This window comes from Anopheles stephensi, chromosome 2, assembly GCF_013141755.1.
Source record: "Anopheles stephensi strain Indian chromosome 2, UCI_ANSTEP_V1.0, whole genome shotgun sequence".
Taxonomy (NCBI): domain Eukaryota; kingdom Metazoa; phylum Arthropoda; class Insecta; order Diptera; family Culicidae; genus Anopheles; species Anopheles stephensi.
The window spans coordinates 12,217,528-12,239,362 of record NC_050202.1 but is presented as its reverse complement, the minus strand read 5'-3'; the positions used below and the strand labels follow the sequence as shown (position 1 = coordinate 12,239,362).

Sequence of the window (21,835 nt, the reverse complement as noted above, 5' to 3'; positions counted from 1 at the left end):
TTTCGCGTGGTTTAAATTCACTTGGTAGCAGTTCGAGCAGTTTCGTACCAACTGCTCGAACAGCAGCTGTTCAGTACTAAACTGTCAAAAGGAAAAAAAAATGCAAACATGGCAACGTTTGTTTACATTCGCAAGGCCGTCGATTGTTGCACGCGCTGCCCGGCAATTGGTATTGGCAATTGGCGAAGAAAATATGCCGGCAGCCCTTAAAGAATGTATTTTAAAGCCCGTCACCTCGGAACACCCACCGATACGCATCAACACGACGGAGCAAACGATAGTGGGCCGAAGTCCGGATACGTTAATACAGGATGCAAACTGTTCCCGGAAGCAAGGTAAGCAGTAGGCTATGATAGGCCTTTACATAATTGGCTAAAACTTCTGCTCGTTGCAGTCTGTCTCAAGGCCAACCTGAAGGACGGCTATGTGCTGGTCAAACCGCTTGGCCTGAATCCCTCGGTGCTGAACGGCAAAGAGCTGCAACGGAACGTTGGCTATGAAGCGGTCCACGGTGACACGATCGAGCTGCTGCCAGGAATGTATAAGTACGTGTTTGAGTTCATATACGAGCCGTGTACCAGCCCGGAAGCCAAATCGCCAAAGCTGAAAACAAACAACAAGCCCGTGGATGTAAATAGCAGCAGCAGCAGCAGCAGAAGTAGCACCGGTAAACGGTCGCGCGAGGAACACTCACCCAGCGGTACGAAATCGAAGCGCTCGAAAGCGGAGGTGGCCGAACTGGCGTCAACAACGGCAGCGGTGGTAGGGAACGAACCCAAACCACCAAAACCCAGCGCGCAAGACGCGTGGCAATCATATGACGATGCGCTGCTCCACGTCTACACCAGTGCCGGTGTGGTGGCATCGGACCGGGTGGCCGCCTACGACATGGACGGCACGTTGATAAAGACGAAATCGGGCAACGTGTTCCCGAAGTCAATCGACGACTGGCAGATCGCGTTTCCGGAGGTACCGGGCAAGCTGAAGACGCTGCACCGCAACGGTTTCAAGCTGGTCATATTCACAAACCAGGCCGGCATCGGCAAGGGCAAGGTGCGCATCGAAGACTTTCGCCAAAAGATCGAAGCGCTGGTACGGAAGCTGGCCGTCCCGATGCAGGTGTTCATTGCGACCGGTGCGGGCAAGTACCGGAAACCAAGGCCGGGCATGTGGCAAACACTGTGCGAACGGCAGAATGACGGTGTTCCCATCGATCGGGCCCGTAGCTTCTACGTGGGTGATGCGGCCGGTCGGCCCGAGCTGAAGAAACCGATCAAACGCAAAAAGGACCACTCGTGTGCCGATCGTCTGCTGGCGCTCAACGTCGGCATTAGCTTCCTGACGCCCGAGCAACATTTTCAAAATCTGCCCGACACCACGTGGACGAAGCCGGAGTTCGATCCAAAGGAGGTTTGTGGTGGGCCGGCCTCGAGCCCGATACTGCAACCGGCCGGTGCAGCGCTGACCAGCGTCGGTCAGGAGGTGATCGTAATGGTCGGTTACCCCGGCGCGGGCAAAAGCCACTTCGTTCGTCAGCATCTCGTAACGCACGGGTACGAGGTGGTGAACCGGGACACGCTCGGCTCGTGGCAAAAGTGTGTCACACACATGGAGGTGTCGCTCCGGCAGGGCAAGCGTGTCGTGGTCGACAATCTCAACCCGGACGTGGAAAGCCGCAAGCGGTACCTGCTGGTGGCGAACCGGGCCAACATCCCCGTGCGCTGCTTCCTGATGGACGTTAGCTACAAGCACGCGCGCCACAATAACGAGTTCCGGGAGATGACGGACCGTACCCATTCCACCATCTCGGAGATGGTCTTCAACTCGTACAAGTGAGTGCCCCACATTGACCTTTTGCTCTGTTCTGCTGCTCTTTTATCTCATACACCTTTCGGGTAGATCTAAATTTCAGCCACCGACCGTAGCGGAAGGATTTACGGAAATTGTGAAAGTGCGCTTCGTGCCGAGCTTTGCCAACAAGGATCACGAACAACTTTACCGGATGTTTTTGTTGGAGAAATAGCTGGAGAAACCGATTGCGAGAACGGTAGCGGACTGGGGAAAAGTGTTAAAAGTGAGTAGCAGAGTTGTTTTTATTGCATTTTGATCCTTTCTCTTCACTCGATGGGACCGATTCCGGCCGGCCGCGTTTCGAATAAACGCTACACATGATCCAGTAGATAGTACCTTTGCTACGGTAATCATTTTTGAATCATTTTTGGTTCTGATATTTTTTGTTCAATAAATGAATTTCACAAACATAAGTTGAAGCAGTTAAAATAGTGTAGCCGCCTTCAGATGAAGTGAGACGTGCTGTTAGATTATGTGCAAACAGCAGGGTTACGAGTAGCTCCCAGCTTCGTCCCGTTCCTCCAAAGGAACCCAGCTAGTTAAGAACGGCGGGAATGCAGATGACAGAATGACAGAAACAAAGGAAAGGCGGTTGTTGTCAAACGCTCCCGGCTGCAAACACGTGTTGACCGTTCCGGCTCGAACCTATCAATAAAAAAGCGAGGTAAAAGACTCGAGAAGGCCCCCCCTGACAAAATTTGTTAGGCACTATAGGATATACGCCTAAAGGTATGCAATCCGCAGTACACGTTGCGAAAGCTTCACAGTGTGCTTTCAGTGTGCTTTCAGTGTGGTCAAAATTGGTTGAAGAAAGTCGAATAAAATATTGTTATTATTTGATTAAAATCCCCTCTCCGCTAACGCTACCATTCATTTTGGGTTACAGGGGCTTTGTACTAGTTTCCAGTCGCACTAGGGGTGAACAATCGGGCCTAAAACATGCACGGCGTACTCGGACGGTAACGGAACAGTAATTCGATGAATACTTGTTACCTTGCATTGATATTCAGCAAAGGAGGAAACATAAGAATATCATAATCTCAAACCACTTGTTACAATGTATTGTATCAAGTTCTACTCGCTGTCTATTAACAGTATTAAGTAACAATGCATAATGTTTACATCAAATGGGTTTTGACCATACAAAAATCCCACTGTGCAATAAAAATGACAGGCCACAGTGCTGCACACAAAAGATTCTAGAGGGGGCCTTCTCGAGTCTTTTACCATTTAATTTAATTGGGCTTAATTCAATATATTCAAACAGGTTCTTTTACACCCCAGGTTCACGTTCCGTTCCTTTTAGAAAATAAACCAGTTCCGTTCCGTTCCTTTTTTCGGCGACATTCCCAACACTACCGCTAACACGTGTATCGTAGGCTAAATAACGATCGCTCTCTTTGACGGTTCGCTCTCCAGTCAAGCCGTTTCAGTTACGCTCACGCATAGATTGGTGCTCGGCTGGATTCCAGTTCCTTGCCACAATCAGTGTGCTTGTGTCAGGCATCTCAGCAGCTATGGTTAATTGGTGCGTCTCTTCCGAACCTCTGCCTATAGCAGAGGTGATATAAAACTTATCAAAAACCAAAAATATGCTACCCCAGCGCTCGCATCTAACTTACTTTTAACATTGCGTTCGTTTCAGTTGAAAGCTATTTCGACCAGCAGCACGGGTTCAAGTCGACCTCCGTTTGGATGGAACCGGCGTAATCAATTAGGTGTGTACGTGAGCGGCTCCTCCAGCTTGTGTGTGAGATGTTGCAGCGTTGCGAAAAACGTGCTCCATCGAATACCCTTCGAACTAAATATTATTCTGGAAGTTGAGTGCTGATTCGTACGGTTCTGCCTGTCTTGCTAGTGCGTTGAAGCAGAGCCCGCGTGCTATTAACGAGGAGATGCTCCTTGATCACTGTGTGAGACCTCCCCAAACAGCATCCCCATCCGCGAAATCTCCGGACGCGATAATAGTCGTCGTACTGCTCCTCCTTATCTTTAGTTTGTGCGAAGAGCCCAGCAACGATTGGCAATATTCACGATAACAGATCTGGTGCGTTATCGAGGACCGGCGGTGTTGTTCAGTTATTTGTTTGGTAAAAACTATTGAAGCTTTTGTATACCGCCACTAGCACAGCAGGCTGTTGAAGCACTGGTAAAAAATCAAATATTCAAATTGACCGTTACCGTTACCGTTAAATGAATTCGTGATGCTATCGTGCTTTTACAGCAGCAACGATGAGTGTGCCCGGCGACGAACGAACACCACCGGATCAGCAGGCACGTACCTTCCTAGCAGAATCTAAAAAAGGCCGCTCCACGATCCATGGCGACCTGTACCACCTGCGGTTTGCCATCGTGACGATTCTGCGGGCGTTCAAAACGTACCTGGACGGCGGCCTGTCCACCTTTATCGTCGCCGTTGAGGTGGAGCAAGCCGGCAAATTCGACGACATCATGTACTTCTACGAATTATCCGATGGCGCCGGTACGTTCTTTATGCAGGCAAAACATAGACTAGACGCAAGCAACAAACTGGGAAAGGATGCGCTGTGCACTGCCGCCGATGCAAAGTCAGCCTACGCCATCCCGATGTACTTTCTGTCGTTTCTCGAGAGCGATCATCTCCTGCCCAGCAACGCACGTTCCGTCCTGTGCACCAATGCTGCACTCCAGCAGCAGATCAAACGACGTTACTTTCATAAGATCGACCCGCAGCAGGACAGGTCCTTACAGTTTTGCGTCCTGTTCCTGTTATCAGTTCACCGGTGACCACCAGCTACCAGCACTAACCGAAACACTAAGACGCGTAAGCTTCGCCCAACTGGGTGCAAGGCTCGCGCAGACTGTCACTCGTGCTGAGGTACTTACCTTCGACGACACACTGACCAACACCTGTGCCGGCTTCCTACACGACCGCGTGCTCGAGGCATTACGCACGGACGTAACGAACAATTCGTCTGGAAATTCCATTTTCCGGTTTAAAGAAAGCTTTCTCACTGCCGACGACGATTCCACGCCGGAAACAATAGTGCGGGAAGCTTTTCGTACTGCGTACGAAACGAACGCTGTGGTGCCACCGATGATCAACCTAAGCGAGCTGCAGATCAAAGTTAATCTTGATGCGTTCGCATCCGCCAGAAACACGGACGACAGGGATATCGTTTTGAAGTTTTACCGTAAACTTTAGCTCGTGCTTAACTCCTTGGATGTGGACGGTTTGCAGCGCAAAGCAATGACCCTGCTACCGGAGTGGTGTGACGCAGAACGTGAAGCCGTGTTATACCGGTTGCAGCAGAAGCTGTTGGAAGCAATGAATAGTAAGCAGCCGGTCCCGCTGGACCTGCCAAAGATACAGCAATGCTTCACGGACTTTAGCGAGCTGGAAGCAGTGCATACGGGACTTGTAACATTCGTCGAAAAAATACCTCGGCCCCTATCCGCATCTGGAAGTGCAGCGGAACCGGTTGGAAGCTTCACCGTGGTACGGCTTTCTAACGAAGGAGTCACACGGGGAGATCGGTGCGTTTCGCAGTACGCCCCAGTACGAGCCTCCGGTGAGCTGTCTGTTGGTAGCGCAAATGTTAGCGTTAATCAAGCAGGAAACATTCGTCATTGATTGTGGCAAGTTTAGCGAAGGGCTGAAGGATGTGCTTTCGTATCTGAGGGACGTAAATCATCCGACCGTAAAAGTGACCACCGTTCTCGGAATGCGCGGTGCAGTGTCAATGGCTGAGCTGGAGCAATTTGCAAAGCACTATCGGCAAAAGATCGTCGTTATTGGTGACGGGCCGTCCGCTCCAAGGCAGCAGTGGACGGTGGAGCTTTTCGAGCAGTTTGCCGGGACAGATCTCACGCCCGCTAGTTGGAGCAAGCTGTTTGAACGAACCGAATGCAAGTTGCGATTGTGTAAGCCAGCCGGTAAGATAGGAAGCCATAATGTGAAAGACTTTGCGTTCCCAGCTGTCCAAGGCGGACGTGGCGAACATCATCGCGAGCGAGCCGAGGGACGAAGAACCGGCTCACTCCGCTATCCATCCCGACGAGGACCGCACCGCCGCTAAGGTTTGTGTCTTGCTGAATGATGCGGGATATAGGAAATCCTACTACCTAACGTGGCTTGCCTGGCGTTTGCCGGTCCGTTATCCTGCCCTGTTTGTCGTCAAGCTCGTCGCCATTGAATATTCGGAACCTCAACAAACGGTGGAACGAGGAGAACGACACAGATCGGGCCAATGCCGATCGCTGTGCGGAACTGCTGTCCCTGCAAACCGGTCAGCTAGAGTTGGACGAAGCAAAGGTAGCCCGACTGTCCGCCGAAGAGCTGGTTCAGTTGCGCCTGTTCCGGGTGAAGTTCCGGGAGCGGCGGCTCGTGCTGATCCTGGACGGATGCGACGAGATTGCGCCCGACTACAAGGATGTGGTGATGCGTTGCATGGCACGGTTTGTCGCACTCGGCGGGATACGGCTGCTGTACCAGTCTAGCCGACCGTACGGATTTGAGCAAGAACTGCGTACCTTCAACCATCGTCAGATTTACCGGCTAAAAACCACTGTCGCGTGAAGGAATCGTGCGTTCGTGGCACAAATTTCTGCGCGAAAAGCTACCCGCCTACCGGACCGATGGAGTGGACCAGTCCATGCTGTATATGGTGCAGACTGTACTGCTGTCAGAAATTGGGAAGCGCGAAGCAGAACCCTCACACACCATATCGTTCGACACGCTGGACGTGCTGCGGCTTGACCAGTACCGGCTTGTGAAACGGTTCGTTTGGCTAAAGCTAGCCATTTTCCACACCGATAAAATGGGCACGACCGATTCCGCCCTGAAGACGGTGGCGGCCAACAGGCGGCAGATGGCAGAGAATAAGAAAATAGTGCTGCGCCACATGCTGTTGGCCATGTACGTCATTTTCAACCGACAGGACTGTGTCAGGTTACTGAGGGAGGAATGCGAGACTGTTCCCAGGCTGATGAAGGCGGTGCTCGAGGGCGAAGAAAAAACGGGCTTCGTGCTGGGCGTCGTGAACGGAATTCCACGATTCGTTCATCGCACATTTGCCGAGTTCTTCGCCGGTTGCTGACTGTACGAGAACCGGCCTCGGTTGGGCCAGGAGCGCATCTTCAAGTCGCTGCCGTTTTGGTCAGAATCCTTCAGGCAAACGCGCTATTTCTTCGACTGTCTGCTGCTGAAGGAAGCGGGTGGCGGTAAGCAACAGGTGCACGAAATGCTGCGTGATAGCGCGTCTGCTGCTCCTGCGGCCGATGATCGCTCGCCAATACCATTCGCCGGCGGCTCATACCTTGAGGCGATGCTGTAAAACATGCCGCCGGATAATCGTATCAATGCCGCGGACACGCTGTTTGGATGGAGCGCTTTAGAGTACGCGTTTGTGATGCATGATGGCGATGCGGTAGCCAAACTCGCAGCTGCCGGCGCCAAACTACCACACCTAGACCATCTGTTTGAGCAGCTGTTTGCCAACGATTCGACGGACGTTACGTTCAAGCAGGCTGTCATGTATGCTTCCTACCTGGGAAGCACAGCCAAACGCTAGCGGACAAAGCCGATGAACTGTGCGCCCGTGTCGCACACTATTTGCTGGACGAGAGAAGACATTTGCGCGCCCAGCGAACACCTGCACGCGTCCACAATGTTAGAATATTGCGTGCAGCGGAAAAGCGTAACCATGTTACACACCAGCTCATCGCACGGTCCGACCGACGGGAGCACATTCTGGCGACTCTGTCCGATTCCTTGCTCAAGCTGTCCTTTTTGGGAGGAGGCGGAAGATACGGAAACCTATCTCTGGCAGCACTGCTCGCTGGACAGAACGAGCGACACGTTTCTGCAGGAGCATGTTGTGTACGCGATACAAAAAAAAGCAAAGTTCCCGTGTTTCGAAGGATCTTTCACGAGCTGTATCGCCGGTACGAGGTGGCGTGTGCGGACGAAAGCACCATTACGACGCTGGCGAACTACACTCACCGGCATGGGAATGCCGATTTCTTTGGGTTTCAGTGTTGTCCCAGGAAGGAACGCACTTTGCCTTTCGGCAGTGTAGTGGGCATAGATAATACCTTCCCCATACAGCTGTTGGCTAAAGCGGCAGAAGTTGGACGGGTGCAGTTGATGAGTTACATGAGTGCAGAAGACGAACATGAACGTCAGCTTCGAGATAATGGAGCAGCTGGTGGAATGTTTCTACGTGCGCAGATTTTTGATGTACGATACGCAAGATCATCGCTGCTGTACGCCTGCGTTCGAGTATCTGCTCAGCAAACTTTCGATCAATTTCGCCCAATATGGGCCCACTTGGTTCGAGTTTATCGTCGAGAAGGGCTGCCTGTACATGTTACCCAGCCTGCTCTCCCTATTGTTCGATCCGGGGCGGATGCGAACCTGCTAAACAATCCCGATCAACGGATGACTCGATTATTCATTTACCCTGCAGGACCAAGCGTACGTTGATTTCTTCGACCCTTCGCACGAGCGGCTAACAGTGGCGACAGGTGCACGGACACATACGTTTAAACCGCTTTTTGCGTCCCTGTTTGCGCTATCGTTAAGGGATAATGCATCATATGTGACGGATTATCTACTGGAGCATCGTAGCTTTGCAGCGCACCTGATAGGAACCACCAGGCAGCTGATCGCGTGCTGTGAGTATGCAATAGGCAAGCGTAACATGAAGGCGGTTCGAATGATTTTCCACCAGCTGTGCATGCAGCAGCAGATTGAGTGTGCTGCAGAGAGCAGCATTACGCCGGAAGGTGATGATCGGGTATCGGGAACGAGGGAAATTGAGCATTTGGCAAGACAACATTGCTGTCCCCAGATGCACACTCGTGCCAGAGATTCCAGCATTGCAATAGAGGATAGAAAAATGTTTCAACTACAATTGTTGGCGTGTGCGGTAAGAGCCAGAAGCGTTCCTGTGGCTAGTTACATAGTACAGAAGACGAGAATGCCCATAAACAGAGAGACAATTGGGCAACTGGTGCAATGTTTCAGATGTTTGAAGTCGCACCGGAACTCTGTGCCCGCGTTCAAATATCTTCTTCGCTTGTACGATCACGCTCAGGATGGATCCTATCTGTTTGAGTTTATCGTCGAGAAGGGCTGCCTGTACATGTTACCCGGTTTGTTCGCCCTAGGGTTCGATCCCCAACGGATCAAATTGGAACGTTTTGCGAACCTATTGAACGATCCAGATCACCGTATGGCTCATTTATTTATGTACCTCCAGAAACATGCGTACGTGGAATTCTTCGTACGTAAGCGACTCACAGAAGAGACGGATCAGGCGGAGCGCCATTTTGATGCCTTCCTCGAGTCATTGGTTGGTCTATCATTGAAGGAAAAAATGTTCATTGTTGCAAATTATCTGCTGGAACATCGCAGCCCGCTGCTGGAAATGAGCAGTGACAGTGACCTGATCGCATGCTGTGAACATGCAATAGTGGACAAGAATCTGAAAGTGTTTAGAGACATCTTCCACGAGCTGTGCATCCGGCATGAGATTGAGTGTGCTGAAGAGAGCAGCATTGCATCGGAAAATGACAATCAAGAGGAGGAGAACAAACTGATGGACTTGAAGGATTTCCTGTTTGGTTGCTGCTGTCCTTATATGTACAATAAGTACAATGTATTAAATAACTTCCTGCACAACAAGCACATCCGTGATACGTCGTTTCGAAGAAAATTGTTGGCCGAAGCGGTACAAGCCGGTAGCGTACCGGTGACCAGTTACATCGTTCACAAAACAAGCATGTCCGTCAATCTGGAGATGATGGGGAAGCTGATGGAAAGCTTGATGCAGTAGAGGAAAAGTCGCTACTTTTCCGATATTCATAAGCCGTCTGCACCGGCACTGAAACATCTGCTCAGCAAGTTGGTCTGCCCCTCCCAGCATGCAGGATCAACGCTGTTTGAGTTTATCGTTAATAGGGGTTGCCTGTACATGTTACCCGGTGTGTTCTCCTTGGGTTTTGTCGGCCCGGAACAGATCGATCTGCAATGCCTTGTGGACCATTTAACCAGGAATGAGGATGAAAGGCGCACGGCTAACCTGTTTCGGTACCTTCAACAAACATCGTTTGTGGATTGTTTCGACCCATTGGAAACGATGGCAGGGGAGAGCCTTTTCCATATGGCTGTAAGGTTGAACAATTGCTTTGTAGCACAACGGATCTTTCAAGCCAAGTACGGCGATCATTCTAAGGACGAGCAAAGGAACGTTTTGCTCCAGTTGCTTGGTGAGGACCGTGCGTGCGAGCTGATTCGAAAGTGGAACATTTAAGGTGCTAATGAGCGATGTGATGCTCAATCTACTCCTTCGTCCTTGTGGACATGGACAAAAACAATTCCTGTAAGTGACAGCAAGTGAGCTTAAATTAAGCACTCTTCACTATTTGCCGCAACAACTTTCATTCGACAGACAGCCGTTTTTTTTTCTTTCGGTGCCAAATAAAGCTTAAGGACGTTTGTAATAAATTGAGCAACATTAAAAAACACACATTTTAGAAAGAAAATATTATTATGAAGTAAGTATTTGACAATTATTCATTTACGATTCGGTGCGGCGTTGCCGGCCTTAGCACCCTAACATTATTGTTTGCGTTAAGCACTTCACCAAAGCGGGAATATAGAAAAATACGATAGAGTCAAGTATAAGTGTTGGGAGATTCGGATTCAATAGAGATTCGTATCCGATTCGGATTCTATAAGGATCCGATCCGATTCGAATCCGTTTAGGATTCGATCTAATACGAATCCGATTGGGTATATTGTGATTTTATAGGGATTTTATTGAGATTCGATCAGGATTAAATTTCGATTCGAATAGCATTCGATTGGGATTTGTTAAGAATGTGATAAGGATTCGATTAGGATTCGCTTGATTTTGTTTTTGGATTTGATGTGTGTGATTCCAACCCTCACTGGAGTGGAATAGTTCTGTTGTTTGCTAAATAGTTTTTTAGTTTTTTTAGTTTTTTTTCAGTAAGTTCCCTTCTTGAACGATAGAGTATCTTATAATAGTGAGAGGGCAAGCAAGCATAAGAATGATTGATAGGAATTCGATGCATCACTCCTAGTTCAAGCACCCCTCGAAACTAATTTTTTCATCATCAGATTTCCTTTTTTTTGTATTAAAAGTGGTTATAATTCAGACCACTCGCACAACACATACGGCAGTAATTAAATACAACGAAAAGAGTTTTAAGCATTGCAATTATTTAAACCCATCATAAAACGCTTGGAATCTGTAAAAGCTCATCGTGGCAGGCTTTCCACAGGCAGCGGTGCTAAGGGTTAGTACGGGGCCGTAAGCTTTTCTGCAGCGGCCATACTGAATATCGAGCTTTGTGTAATGCGTGATGTATAGCTATCGGCGCTTTTGGCATAAATCGTTTGCAGCACTGTATTGTACTTACAACTGATTCCAACAAAAAAAAAAAAAACAAAAAAAGAACTACAGGTAATACGACCATTTGACCGACCAATACTGTCCACCGTACGGTAAGATGATTAACATTTCGCCTAGCGCCTTTTCCGGCTTGCAGCCGTGTAAAGACCACTTCACCGGCAAAAGCTTCCACTCGCAGTGCAATGTTCGCGGCTGTCAACGAACGGACGGCTTCGGTACGTGCGGCAGCCGCCTCCGAGCCGAACAACACGACCGAACGTTGTCAGACGTATTTAAATTGCCGAACGGAGCGGATGTGTGTGCGAAACAGCGCGCCGATACAGGTCCCGGTTTGCAAGCGAAAACAAACTCCTACGTTTAGGTGAGCGAAATATTCATGTTGCGTGTTACATTACGTTACTGTTTCTAGCAAGTGGCGTCATTTAGACGGTTCTCAAGAGTGTTCCCTCGTTTGCTCGTTTGTACCCTTCGCTTGCGTATCTTAGGGCCCGCGTACATCGGTTTCGGCAGGATCAGCTGACGGCGTTCGTGTTGGTGGTGCGTAGCGCGCATTGTTTTGAATGTGTACGCTTGTGTTGGTGTATCGGCAGGTGGGCGCGAGCCAGTGATGCAATGTTGTTTACGTGCGAGCCACACTCACTAACACACGCGCAACCAAAGGTCCTGCTGGTGGGTAAAGAGTAAGAAAAAGGATACAAACGCACACAGACACGCATCAGTGTTACGCACCAACTAGTTGGTAGCGTTGTGTTGGCGTGCACCTTTGAATCCTGCAAATAATGCAACTTCCTGCAGAGTAAATCGAGCAATCGAAAGCAAAACAGAGCCACCGTAAAATATCGCTTATGAAACAAAACTGATCCCGGGAGGCTGACAACAACAACAACAGGGGAAAAAATGCATTGCCCGAAACCGGCTTTTACGATGTGTGCTTCGTAGTAGGCTAGGGTAGACGCACATACACATACACACACCCGCAGACGCTAGCTGCTGCAAAACTGAGCGAATCCGTGAATGGAAAAAGCAACGGTGGGGAATGGCAAACGAGGTCACCGGGCGGCGACGGCGACGACTACCAGGGTCTCGCTAGACGGCGCCCGGTCAGTGTATTGGGGCCTAGCTAGGGCGGGCAGCACGCACAAATCGCACATTTTACGGCAACAGTTAAAAAAAACACACACACACACACACAAGATCGCCTTACAGGTATCCTTTTCGTCTTGATGCTTAAACGATCTAAGCAATCTACGTCTTATTGTTGTTTTGCATCTCGATCGGCGGCACATTTTTTGTCAAACACTGTACGAGGATGCGTCATTGCGTTGCCAAGAACAACAATCAAATTTCGCATTGGACGACGAAACGAAACGAATCGAAAAAACAAACATGATCTAGTAGACGCTTTCTGTTGCATTTTTACAATTGTATTAGTGCATATCTATCTTACCCTCTCCCTCTCTCTCTCTCTCTCTCGCTCTCTTTTGGCAGATGCTAATCAACGTTACGCTTAGGTTGAAACGGGCGGCCTATTACCTTGGCACAGCAAACAAACAGAAGCAAAAACCGCACTGCTAACGCTTCGGTAACGCTTCGGTAACGGTTCGGTATGATCGCGTAGAGTTGTCGGGCCGCACGCTTTTTTTTGGAGTGGGAGGCAATTTGTGAGTGGGGTCAAAAGCACGCTGTAACGCCGCACACACGGTCGCCCTCACGGACAGCGAAGGAAAAGCTGGCCGCAGAAGTAAAAGTAGTGTAGCGCGCATTAGATGGGCTCGGGTGCGCCGCTAGGCTCTGGAAAAGTGTGCACCAACTACCGTGCAAAAGAAAACCGGTACAGCAGTTGGGGTAGTGGTTTGGAGGGAGGTTGAGGAAAAAAAGGTAACCGAAATTGGTGTGTGCGGTGAAATATAATCTAATGCTGTACGCATCAAGTGCGTGTGTGTATGTTTGAAAGTGTGAAAAGCGAATGGAAATAGTGATGAAAAAAAAGCGTGTGTAAACGAAAGGTGGCAAAGAGTGTTTGCGTGCGTGTGTGTGTGTGTGAAGGGGAGAGCGGGGAGGGCAACAACGAAAAGTAGGTGCGGAAAGGCGGTGTTGGGAAAAGAGCAATAGTGTACCTGTACCCGGTGTAACCAGTTGTTGGGGTAGGAAGAAATTGGTTGAAGCAAAGTGAAAGCAAAGTGATCGCGGCCGTACAGTGTTAGGAGATCGCACGTAGAAGAGCCATTTCAAGTGCTGCTGCAAACATAAGCTACAACAACAACGACTAGAAGGGAGCGAGAGAGAGAGCGAGAGAAAGAAAAATCGCAGCCGACCCAATAGTGTAGCTAGAGCGAGAGAGAGAGAGAGAGAGAGAGAGAGAGAGAACAAATAATTGTGCAGGTAAGTGCGGATGTGATGCTGTAGCAACATGTGTACTATCCAAACTCTTGGCAATAAATGCCAATAAAAGTATTCATCATCGTAAAGCTAGCAGTAGCTGTAATGCAAACACGAATGCGACTTCTTTTTCCCACATTTATTTGCCTGATAACACTACTCCCGATCTAAGACTCAATTTGGTAATGATTAACAGTGTTGCGCACAACGGTAGCAACGACATGTTCGCGTTGGGCGACATCCACAAGGGCGAGAGTTTTTTTCCCTTTTCCGGTATGTTCGGTCAGGGGGGTGGTACGGATGGTAAAATTTCCTGCCAAATTATGCTCTACTGGGGAGGTCTTCCGAAGATGATTTTTCGGGCCCAATGTTTTTTGTTTGCATTTATTTTGAACGATTTGGCGGCTAAAATGCAGTTAACACCTTATTATTTTTGTCGAATTTTTCTTCTTCTTTTGCACTTCAACCTCGAATAGTCTGAACAAATCCTGATAGAAATTCCTGAACAAATCCTTATTGAGCCGAGGAGGAGGAAGACCTCCTCGGCTACCACAACTACCATTGAATCGTCTCAAAATTGCACTAAAGTAAAAAATACGACACTAACGCACCAGAAATTCATCCAAAGTACCTTTTTATCGATCACGTAGTTGATGTGCATTTTACCTTATGTTTTAGCTATATGCAATAATTCGTCTATTATTATTCGACAGTTCCGTACCTTACCCTGCCAAGATTTTTAGAGTCAATAATGTTTTGAAAACATAAAAATATATAAAAATGGTCAGCGTCCTGAAAAGAAATTTATGTTGGTTATAAAATGTTTTTTTTTCCCAGCTCTTGTGGCCTGATGGCTAAACGGTCCTGATTTAATCCGGATGAGGATTTGCTGTTGGTTGAGATTTTTTTCGTTTTCTAACCTCTGGGCTCTTTGCCGTAGTTGATGTATGGCAGAGTCGAAATTAATAGTTTCAGGAAATCTTGAAGATCTGTACATCTTGAAGATCTGTACAAGACAGACGAATGACTCTATAAACTAGCTGACTACATAAGCTATTTGAACAAGCATTAGTTTTCAGACAAATAAAACTAAATACACACATTCTTAACATTCTTGTTATGTAGAACTAGTGGCAAACTGAGGAAATGCGTTGCGTGTACTCGTTTAATTTAAGAAAGGCGAAAGTCAATTTAATTGTTGCTCATTTCTAAGTGGTTCATGAGTACTCAATTTTTATTCCCAATATGCTAGAAACTTATCACGTTATCTGCTGCTGCACGCTGCCACTGGGGCTGGTAAACAACAACTGCACACATGATCGTGGATGATCGTCGCAAACGCGCGCGAGCCGCTCGCAACCTCATTGCAACCTTAACTTCCTTGGTACGGTTGGACCAGGGGGGGGGGGGGGGGGGGTTGATGGTAACAGCTACAAATGTAGTTGTATAAGCTTTTATGCTGTGCAGCTAGCTGCTAGTACGAACCGGTGCAGCATGCATTCAAACGCATAACTAGTTTGTGCCGTTTAGGGCTGTTTGTGTTTTCTACCTTTTCGATCTCCGTCTCTCTCGCTCTCTTTCTCTCTTTCTGGCTCTCGTTCGCTTTCCCTTCCCTTTTTTATTTCTATTTTTCCTGTGGTCAGAAGCCTGCAAAAAGCATACTACTATCCGATCGCATAAAGCACCCTCCCCCTCTCCCCCCTTCCCTCTTCCTCACCCACAAAACACAAGGAACTGCAAACTCACTGCTCGGTACTGGAAAGGCAAAGGAAGCGTGTCCATGCTGTATGTGCACATGCGCTGGAATTAACAGCAACGGGCTGAAGGTAGTCTGGTTTTGGAGTTCAACGAATTGTGGCTTAGGATGGAACTAGTCAGACAAAACCAGAAACGGGGCAGCTCAAGGCTCGGTTGTCCCCGGGGAGTTAGGGAGCAATAAAAGATTACGGCAAAAGTAACGCTTGTCTGTTGGTGGGATTATAAGCATTTGCAAACGACCTTTTATATTTTGTTTGCCAATAATTCCACCTTATACACAAGAAAAAAAATACTTTAAAAGCTTTTTTAATTGATCTGAATTATAAGTGGTCTTTCCAACTTTCCAATGAACGAATTTACCTAGAGAAATATCATTATCATAGGGAAATTGGTCTGATCCTTATATTATTATATATTATTATTCGCAACACTTTTGATGCACACTGTACGATGCCCGATGGAGAGCATTAGATTGGATTGCCAGTAATACACAATCGGACACAAACGGCCAGTTCCCACACACTTAGTGGCGAACCTTTGATCCACGCTCCCATGACGTATCCGTGTGCCCGTGCCACCGTGACAGTGACACATCTACTAGCGCACGTACCAGAAACACTAATTATCGCCTTAGGCTCGAGTGTGGTACTTCCGTGTAGTTGACGGAGAGCAACTACAAAGCACCAATAATGCTTGTCTGCTTCCCAAACAGAATGCTGGACACTGATGCGATATTCCAGATCGATTACACGGCGCGAATTCGATGAGGTGTGCGCGTGTGAGATTTTCTAGAGTGCGTTACAGTGTGGCACATTGGAAGTATGACGCGGTGCGTAGTCAGTGTCCCCTCACATTGCTCTAAATTAATAACAAACCTCCAGAAAAAGCGGAATCAGAAGACATTTTGGGCAACTAGCTTTGATCGTACGATCGTTCCGAATTGGAAGTGTATGCCCGGCCTGCTCGTCGTCGGACGTCCACCGTAGGATTACATCACCGTGGCGTTAAAGGCGGCCGAGATGAAGCTGTTGAGAGGCTGGGATGGTATTAGTACTGTACGCTGTACCATTCACTACCACTACCATTTGTAGGGTTTGCGCACTTATTAGCGGCCAGTGGTGGTTGGCACTTGAGGTTGGGAGTTGCGAGAGAGAGAGAGAGAGAGAGAAAAAACGAACAAGCTATAATCTATGTGTCCACCATGCTTCCGTCCGGGTGATGATCGCTGTTAGTCATCAAACCCCTCACCCCAATTGGTTTGCATTTGAGATATAGCATCAGCCTCGAAAAGTACTAATCGTCAAAAACCGTTGTTTGTCATTGTCAGTTACAAACAGGCAAAGGAGCTTTTATTTGTTTTGTCTTTGTTTATCATACGTTAGTTGATGAACTTGAAGCATCGATTGAATGGTGACAGATGATTTAACAAAATTAAGCATATTTTTATTCCCATGATTGTTTGAGGAAGTAATCGTGGCAGACAGCTTGTATAGCTTCTTGGATATCCACAGGAACTCTACCGGATCTTGCCTCAAGGTGTTGCCCTGGGAATCTCTATATGCTGACTGAAATTGTCTAGCATTTGGTGATCGTGATGCTTGCTCTCTATGTACGACGATTCCCTCATGCCTACAGTTGGCTGATGTACAGGAAATGTTTCTTGGATATTCACAGGAACTCTACCGGACAGTTGTTCCCTTAGGGTTACTGAAGTTTGCCTTCTATGAGTGACGATCCCACGTGCAACAATCGCAAGAGGGCCCCATTCCCCAATAGCCAGTCCAAATTAAACTGATATCTGAAATATGTACTCTATGCTGTAAAATATTATTAAATATGTCTGTCCTTTGTCGTTCCTTCTTCTGTTGAGCTGGATATCATACGAATTAGCTACTGACAGTATACTTCTATTTTGGAGCTGGACTCCTCAAAGGCATATGGCAAGCGAAAAAGCATCTGAAGTTTACAATCCTCAAAGTCCTACAGTTTTCGATGGATCGGATTTTTTACCATAAAAACTATGCCGCTGGACGCTGCTGGTGCTCCTCTGTGATTCGCGGGCCATAACATTCAAAGCAAACATTCCAGAATCTGTCAGTATAGAGATATAGCTTTTAGGATACAAAAACACCCTATAAACTTGTAGGACACAAGACACAAGACAAAATCCCCAGATAACATTATACTCTCACACGACGGGGCCTAACATTCGTCGCTCGGTTATCCATCCCATTTCCTGGAATTAAATAAAAGCACACTTTCAACAAATCTCTCATACCATCGATGTGGTAACAAGGTGGAATTATGTTTAACACACCCCTGATAAAGACGATAAAACCTTATCACACCACCATACCATGGCGCGTTGAAGATCAACGTACAACGATCCTTTCGAGCCCTCTAGCATCGTGATGGTTATTGGTTATCGTGAGTGTAATCTATGGTGTCCACAATTCCACATCCCTGCCAGTACAGTACGTCCCGATGGTTGAGCTAACGATGACGAGGCAAAACTACATAAACCCGCTGAAGTTGTGTATTTGCAGCACATCATTCTGCGTGCGAATCAAGTGAATCAACCGACGCTTATCGTCCGGACTTCGATCTCTCGCAGAAGCAGCAACGAAACGCACCTCATCACACGCGGTAGCAGTATCAAATTTGCATTGCATTAAGTAAGCGTCGCAGTGGAAATAATCCCCACCCAGCCGGTGGGATTGTTTGATGGTTTACCGATTGGTTGGATTACACTCGCGAAGCTGCTGAAGATGTCATCAAAAGCACATCAAACTGTGCCTGTGTTTCATTGCCGGCATCGCTTGGGTTATGATAAATTGTCTTTCCTTCTGGTAATTCCTGATGATGTTACTGTGGTTTATTCATCAGAGTATCTTGGTTCGTGTGATGGTTATGAGGCGGATTTTATAGTGATAATGACCCATCCAGTATCCTCTTAATGGTCAACAAAAAGCCAAGAAAAACCAAACATTGTGAGTGTAAGATCTACTGAAAATGTAGTGCCTTTTAACTGTAACTGCTCCAATATCGTTGTTGACAGACAACTACTTCGAATCTGACTGATCTGACTAAAATAGTTAATGGCGATAGCGCCATCGATTGGGAAACTGGTAGTACTAGTCATTGAAGCAGCATTTTAGTTTCATATTTTAGTAATGAAGTAATTAGTGTTTATTTTGTTGCAATTTCATTCTTTTGCATTGTTCATAAAAAATGATGGCTATGGAACCCTTACTTCTAACTGTATTAAACGCTCACTTCCAGCCCAGCACGTCCTGATCTTGGGGACCAAGCAATGTTGGGAGATTCAGGACTCGAAAGCTTAGAAGATCCTTAGATCCTTAGAAAAATTCGAATCGGATTGGATCCTAAGTGACAGAATCAATAAGGATTCTATTGGTATTAGATTGAGATTAAATAAGAATTCCATTGAGATTCGATTAGGATTCCATTGGGAATCGTTCAGGATTTCATTGATATTTGGTTGGGATTCAATGAGAATTCGATTGGAATTTGATTTGGATTCGATTTCATTGGGTTTCAATTGGGATTCAATTGGGATTCGATTAGGATTCCGTTGGAATTTGATTGGGATTCGATTATAATTCCTTTGGGATTCGATTGAGATTCCATTGCGATCCCTATCATCCCTATAAGGATTGGGATTCAAAGTTTCGATTCCCCCCTGGAATTCCTGTTTTTCCCACCACTAGTACCGAGGGAAAAATTCGTCACTTCCTTGCATCTGCATTTGTTTCACCGCAACTGCAGTGTGCCCGGTCGAATGCATGTCTTCTTCCCACCAAACGCATTCGGAACTTTGCACACATTGAGGAAACGGGAGGAGGGAGTACGGCAACGCGCGCCTAGCCTAGCTATATGCCATCACATAAATGGCGAAATTCTAGTACGCCGGTGTGGTGGTGTTCTTCAGGTGGCCACAAAACACCAAACAAACTTGTTTTCCATTTGGTCGTGAAGAATGCGCACCATTGCGCAAGCCGAACAGTAGAGTAGCGGTGTGTTGAAATTGCTGCGGAATTTCAGCGACATCTAGCTCTTGTGCCTGCCATCTGGTGGTGGTGGTGGTGGTGGGCAGAGGAAGGGTGAACGGAAGTAGTGACGGGGGAAAAGCACGGCTGGAGTAGGTGGTGTGTTTTGTATGCATTGGCTGAACCCCGTAGTAGCTAGGGTCTTGGTAGTCGAACGTAGTAGTTTCGGATGACGGACCAGTGTCCAGTGTAAGTCATTGTACTGTTCTCGTGTACGTTTGTAACGACTCCTATAAAACATCAGCGCAACATACGGACCATAGATTTATGTCCACGAGGGACTGGCGGAAAAGTCAATCGCATACGCGATATAAAACGTTACCCAATAGTTGTGGAAGGAAGCATACCTGGAGTAGAAGGTTCTGCGGTTGGGAGTCGTGTTACATTTGTGGTTTCGAGCTCAGTTCCCAGTATCCAGATTTGAATTCCGATATCAGATGTGATGTTGTATTAAATATAACTTCCCCTCGGACGTTCTTTTACCTGTATCACACATGGGGTAGTGCAAATACAAACTCAGAGTCTTCCGATTCAGATGCGAATCGATCGTTGGTTGTTGGAGGTAATGGACTGTACGTATAACCAAGAGGCCACGGATCGCCTACAGGATGTTCTACTGAATGTTTGGAAAGTTCGACTTATCAACATTAAGCATAATCTTCATCTTCAACATTCTTCAAGCATATGTAACCTAATAGAATATCTTAATTCAATTTAAAATTATCCAAATTTAGCGTGTGTTTGAAGAAAAAAACATAAAATTCAGTTGAAAATGAAACTGCGCCGATATTCGCCAGAGGACGCAATTCCTCACAAAAACGAACGATACGCCATGTGCAAATAAAAGCAAGGTAGTAGCAAACAAAACCAAAATGTTAAACACAGCTCCTGATCGAAAAAAAGGGTTGGAAAATTAAATCGCCCATAGAAAGGAAAACCTACGCGCTTCCAGTCCAGTTCGCCGTTTGTTGAATGTCCGGTCGACACACACACGCGCGCTCCTCTCTGCTAGTTGGAATGCATTGAGGGGGCAAAACAACACGCCTCTTTTTACTATTTTACATATTTCCTTTCCTTTCTTTTCGTTTGCGTTTTGCACGTACTTCTGGTCACATTTTCATCAGGGCTTTTCCTCCTTTCCCGTTTAATTGCTGAGCGAGTAGGCGAGAGTACGAGGGTTTATGGTTTGCGTTTCGGAATGTTGTGTGCTTTGATTCGGGATTTTTTTGGTTTCAAAATTTAATTGCAAATGTTATGCCTTTAAAACTTTAACGCCTCGGACTCTCTCTCTCACCCTTGAAAGTTAAATATAAAATAATTATTTCTAACTGAAGTTATTTACTCCTGCTTTTTTGTGGGATTAACATGAGGTCGTTTACTTTGAGTTTCTAAAGCCAGAAGTCCTTCAGTTCAAAGTTTGGTTTAGTCGTCTGTATAGCCGTATTGAGATTGCTCTCCGTTCCCACGAGAGCTCAGGGCTGTATCCGATCTCCGACAGATCGGATCGGACTGATCCATCCAACGAGCTCGCTATGCTCCTCTACGCCTCTTGCTCCACTCCACGAGCACCCTCCGGTCGAAAATGGCAGGTGCATTGGCGTCCTCCTTTAGCACAGTCCAAGACTCGTGCCCGTAGAAGACTACCGGAAGTATCAGTGTACGATATATTGTGGATTTCGTGTGTTGCTGGAGTCCTCTGGATTGCAGGAGTTTGAAGAGCTCATAGTAGGCACGATTCCCCTGAATCATTATGATTATCCGAAGTCAACTGATACTCTGCTTCCGAGGCGGGCTCTATCACAGTCAGAACCTCCGGCAAGCAGTTACTTTGCCTTCGTCGGACTGATCTTCAATCTAATCCTATGAGCTTCGACGATTGAGATAGTATTTTGTCGCAATTGCCAACAGTAAGTTTAACGTTTGCATTTAGCAGCTCATAATACACCACATACAGCTGCTCCCACTCAATATCAGGACTATAAAGGACCGAGAGACTATCTCAGACAATGTAAGAGCTGATTCTCTCTCTCTCTCTCTCTCTTTTTCTGGGCATAACGACCTCTTAGGTCTTGCCTGCTATTTCTGGCTTACTATTCTTAATTGATAGTTGGATAGACAGTCCGCTCAATGGAGGGGGACTAAGAGCAGTTCCTGACGACTTATTCTTGTGACGATCAGTATCCAACCTTGAACTTCGAACCAACCATCGTTCTACTTTCAAATCATTTGTCCTACGCGAATTTCTTCTAGCTTAGCTTAACGAGCCGCTAGCCAATTTAGGTCATGTAATGAACGATCGACGCCTCTGCAACAAGGTCCTTCCCGAACCGCAATTGCGTACGGCCTGGTTAG

The 21,835-nt window shown here is 47.1% G+C and overlaps 2 protein-coding genes across 5 annotated transcripts in view; both read left to right on the top strand.

Moving 5' to 3' along the window:
- The first annotated feature begins 104 nt into the window (after positions 1-104).
- LOC118504082 (uncharacterized protein F21D5.5) lies at positions 105-10,346 on the top strand. 2 transcript variants are annotated; one of them, XR_004905261.1, is made up of 4 exons: positions 105-335; positions 395-1,832; positions 1,900-2,074; positions 3,497-10,346. XR_004905261.1 is itself a non-coding variant. In XM_036038150.1 (3 exons), the coding sequence occupies exons 1-3, from the start codon at positions 194-196 to the stop codon at positions 2,021-2,023; spliced, it is 1,704 nt and encodes a 567-aa protein (XP_035894043.1). In that variant the 5' UTR covers positions 105-193; the 3' UTR covers positions 2,024-2,264. The 2 variants fall into 2 exon arrangements, 1 of the variants encoding a protein (XP_035894043.1); XM_036038150.1 differs by lacking the exon at positions 3,497-10,346 and having other exon boundaries at positions 1,900-2,264.
- A 1,176-nt stretch (positions 10,347-11,522) lies between these two features.
- LOC118504064 (diacylglycerol lipase-beta-like) overlaps positions 11,523-21,835 on the top strand; it is a 38,319-nt gene continuing 28,006 nt past the window's right edge. The window contains exons 1-2 of one of the 3 annotated variants that reach the window (XM_036038100.1): positions 11,523-11,637; positions 12,765-13,658. The gene's annotated coding sequence lies outside the window, so the exon portion shown is untranslated. Of the gene's footprint in view, positions 11,638-11,842; positions 11,946-12,764; positions 13,659-21,835 lie in introns of those variants that run through there. The other 2 variants (XM_036038101.1, XM_036038102.1) reach the window with 2 other exon arrangements.

What these genes read in the sequence shown, in the direction of transcription:
- LOC118504082 (XM_036038150.1), top strand. Translation starts at nt 194, where the DNA reads ATGCCGGCAGCCCTTAAAGAATGTATTTTAAAGCCCGTCACCTCGGAA. An exon ending in AAACTGTTCCCGGAAGCAAG is followed by an intron (nt 336 to 394) that starts GTAAGCAGTAGG and finishes TGCTCGTTGCAG; the next exon opens with TCTGTCTCAAGGCCAACCTG. An exon ending in ATGGTCTTCAACTCGTACAA is followed by an intron (nt 1,833 to 1,899) that starts GTGAGTGCCCCA and finishes CCTTTCGGGTAG; the next exon opens with ATCTAAATTTCAGCCACCGA.